Source organism: Octopus bimaculoides, chromosome 7, assembly GCF_001194135.2.
Source record: "Octopus bimaculoides isolate UCB-OBI-ISO-001 chromosome 7, ASM119413v2, whole genome shotgun sequence".
Classification (NCBI taxonomy): Eukaryota; Metazoa; Mollusca; class Cephalopoda; order Octopoda; family Octopodidae; genus Octopus; species Octopus bimaculoides.
The window spans coordinates 44,225,410-44,227,909 of NC_068987.1; the positions used below are offsets into that span (position 1 = coordinate 44,225,410).

At 37.4% G+C, this 2,500-nt stretch overlaps 1 protein-coding gene across 1 annotated transcript in view; it reads right to left on the reverse strand.

The window, feature by feature from the left end:
* Nucleotides 1-2,500, reverse strand: part of LOC106868907 (uncharacterized) — a 326,747-nt gene that overhangs the window by 323,119 nt on the left and 1,128 nt on the right. The window contains exon 1 of the mRNA XM_014914367.2: nt 1,510-2,500. This exon is cut by the window's right edge and continues 1,128 nt beyond it. Coding sequence (XP_014769853.1) covers nt 1,510-2,500 — 991 coding nt within the window. The remainder of the gene's footprint in view (nt 1-1,509) is intronic.

Below are 2,500 nucleotides of genomic sequence, written 5' to 3' on the forward strand. Positions count from 1 at the left end.
ATATATATATATATATATATATACTGCGAGCTGCTTTCAATTTCCGTCTACTAAATCCACTCGCAAGGCTTTAGTGCACCCGAGGTTATAGTAGAAGGTACCACACAGTGGGACTGAACCCAGAACCATGTGGTTGGAAAGCAAACTTCTTACACCCACCCACACATGACTGATATTCATTTGTTGTTAGTACTATCTTTTAACTATAAAACGATATCCTTTATCCATGAGTGATATTCATTAAACACGTGAGATAATCTCTCAATGGTGACAAATATCCCTCATCCTTAATTAAAGCCCATTAGTTTGTAATATCATAGATGGTTGAATGAAAGGAGGGGTGAGGGAGAGAGTAAAACAGAAAGAGAGAGTTAACGTGAGGTGCGGAATGAGTGCACACACTAAGCTCGATGGCAGGCAATGAGTAAAAGAAACACACACACACATACACACTCACAAACACATACACACACACACACACTCACACACATGTACACACTCACTCGTGCACACACAATGAGAGAGAGAATAAGAGAGACAAAGGAGGAAAAGAGGTAGTAAATGACAGAGTGCTTATGGTAGAAGTTATACAAATGAGAAATTTGTTTTATTGAATGTTATTTTAAGCCAATGAATATCTTTTCTTTTGAAAAGTTGTATTCGTTTAATCAATTTGTATAAGCACCAAGAAATTTGATAAAATTAAATTATAATAATTATATGTGAGGCATATTTCTTGATATTAACTAAAGCAGCAAAAAGTATACTTCGAAAGTTACCCATCATAAAGACGGAAAACACTCTTATATATTCATAACAAAGGTATTGATTCCATGAAGAAGGTCATCGAATACAATTATTAATAATACTTGACCATGATCGTTATGTGCCCGATATACTAACCACTCTGGATTCCGTCATCACGTCACTTTAAACACCACACGAGCAATGATCACAACATCTACATCAACAAACCAATACAACTGTGATTACATTGATGCTCAATTACAATACCAAACTGACTATATCAATGCTCTCAGTTATATTATACTGACCTCATAACTATTAGTGCAACATTAAATATTACCCCGTCCACTAGTCATCCAGAACCACCCCATTCAACAGTCATCTAGCCCTACAACACACACCATACTATATACCTATCATCACTGAAACATTCATTAATCACCTAACATTATACTTCCCACCATCAATTACTCAATAAACACCATCCACCCGCCCCCACCAGCCATAGCGACCAACACACACCTAGCATCATACATACACCCTTCCCCATCCATCACCACATCACTCTGTAATCATCCAGTATATCTTTTTCCATTCATCTCATCACTAAATCAATTAATTAATCACTTTCCAAAAAAGAGCATTAAAAACTCTATAATTGCGCCGATAAAAGCAATCTAGAAAGTCCCAGCAGATGAAACGTTAGAAAAGATTAAAAGCAGAAAAGAAAGTAAAAAAAAAAAATAACAAACTTTAACTTACTTGAAAGGATTAACGCCACAATTCCAAAGACAGGGTTAAAAAAGATGGTTGTACACAAAGCTAACCAGAGGTAGTTCGATGGTTTTGCTTCTAAAAGTAAATTGTCTATCCCTGATGGATCCGAAGGTGAAGTGTAAGTTCCGGCAGGTAAATCATGTGTAAGGACCCGAGCAGAAAGTGATTTCTCTTCCACATTAATGGTTTCCGTAGGTGATTGGATTTCAACTTTACCAATAGAATAACGTTCTCTATGTTCCGGATGATGTTTAGGTTTAGCTCCCTGAGAATCTCGTCTAGGTGCTGTATGATGTACTTTATCTTTACTGCGCGCTACTGAGACTCGCTCATTGGAGTCCGTCGATGGCATCTTCGTAATTCGAACGGGTATCGCTGCTGAAAATGTTTTAAATTCTTCAATTGTTCTTTCTCGGTTCCTATTTGAGTGGATGAGAGTGTCTGGTATCTCTACCGCTCGACAAGTGCCGCGATAGACCGTTTTATCAGCTCCTTCATCATTAGAGTAAAAGTGGATGCGATTTCTGCTTTTAGGGACAGATCTTACTTCCGCTAGAGTAGGGTTCACTTTTGAGTAGTAGTTTGCCTTCTCTTCTGAATATGATTTACGAGTTGGTATATCTTCAATACGACGATTGCTTGTAAAGTCTATAGTATGTCTCGAGGGATTCATTCTGTTCTCAATAGGATCCGAATATTTCATTAATGTTTTCTTGTGGCTCTCTTGTTCCGTTTTCAAAATTTTCTCCAAGTGCATGGCACAAAATTCACATTGACCTATACTTTTATATCGCTTTGATTTTGCTCCAAAGCTTTCGACTTTAGTTCGACGCAACTGAAAATCTGCGGCGGATATGGGTTTGATTTCGTTTGACTTTTTGATAGTTTTCTCAGAAGTTTCTGGTGATACTTTACAAATCGATCTTGAATCTTGTTGAGGGCTAATAAAGCATTCGTCTTCTTCCACCATAGTCTT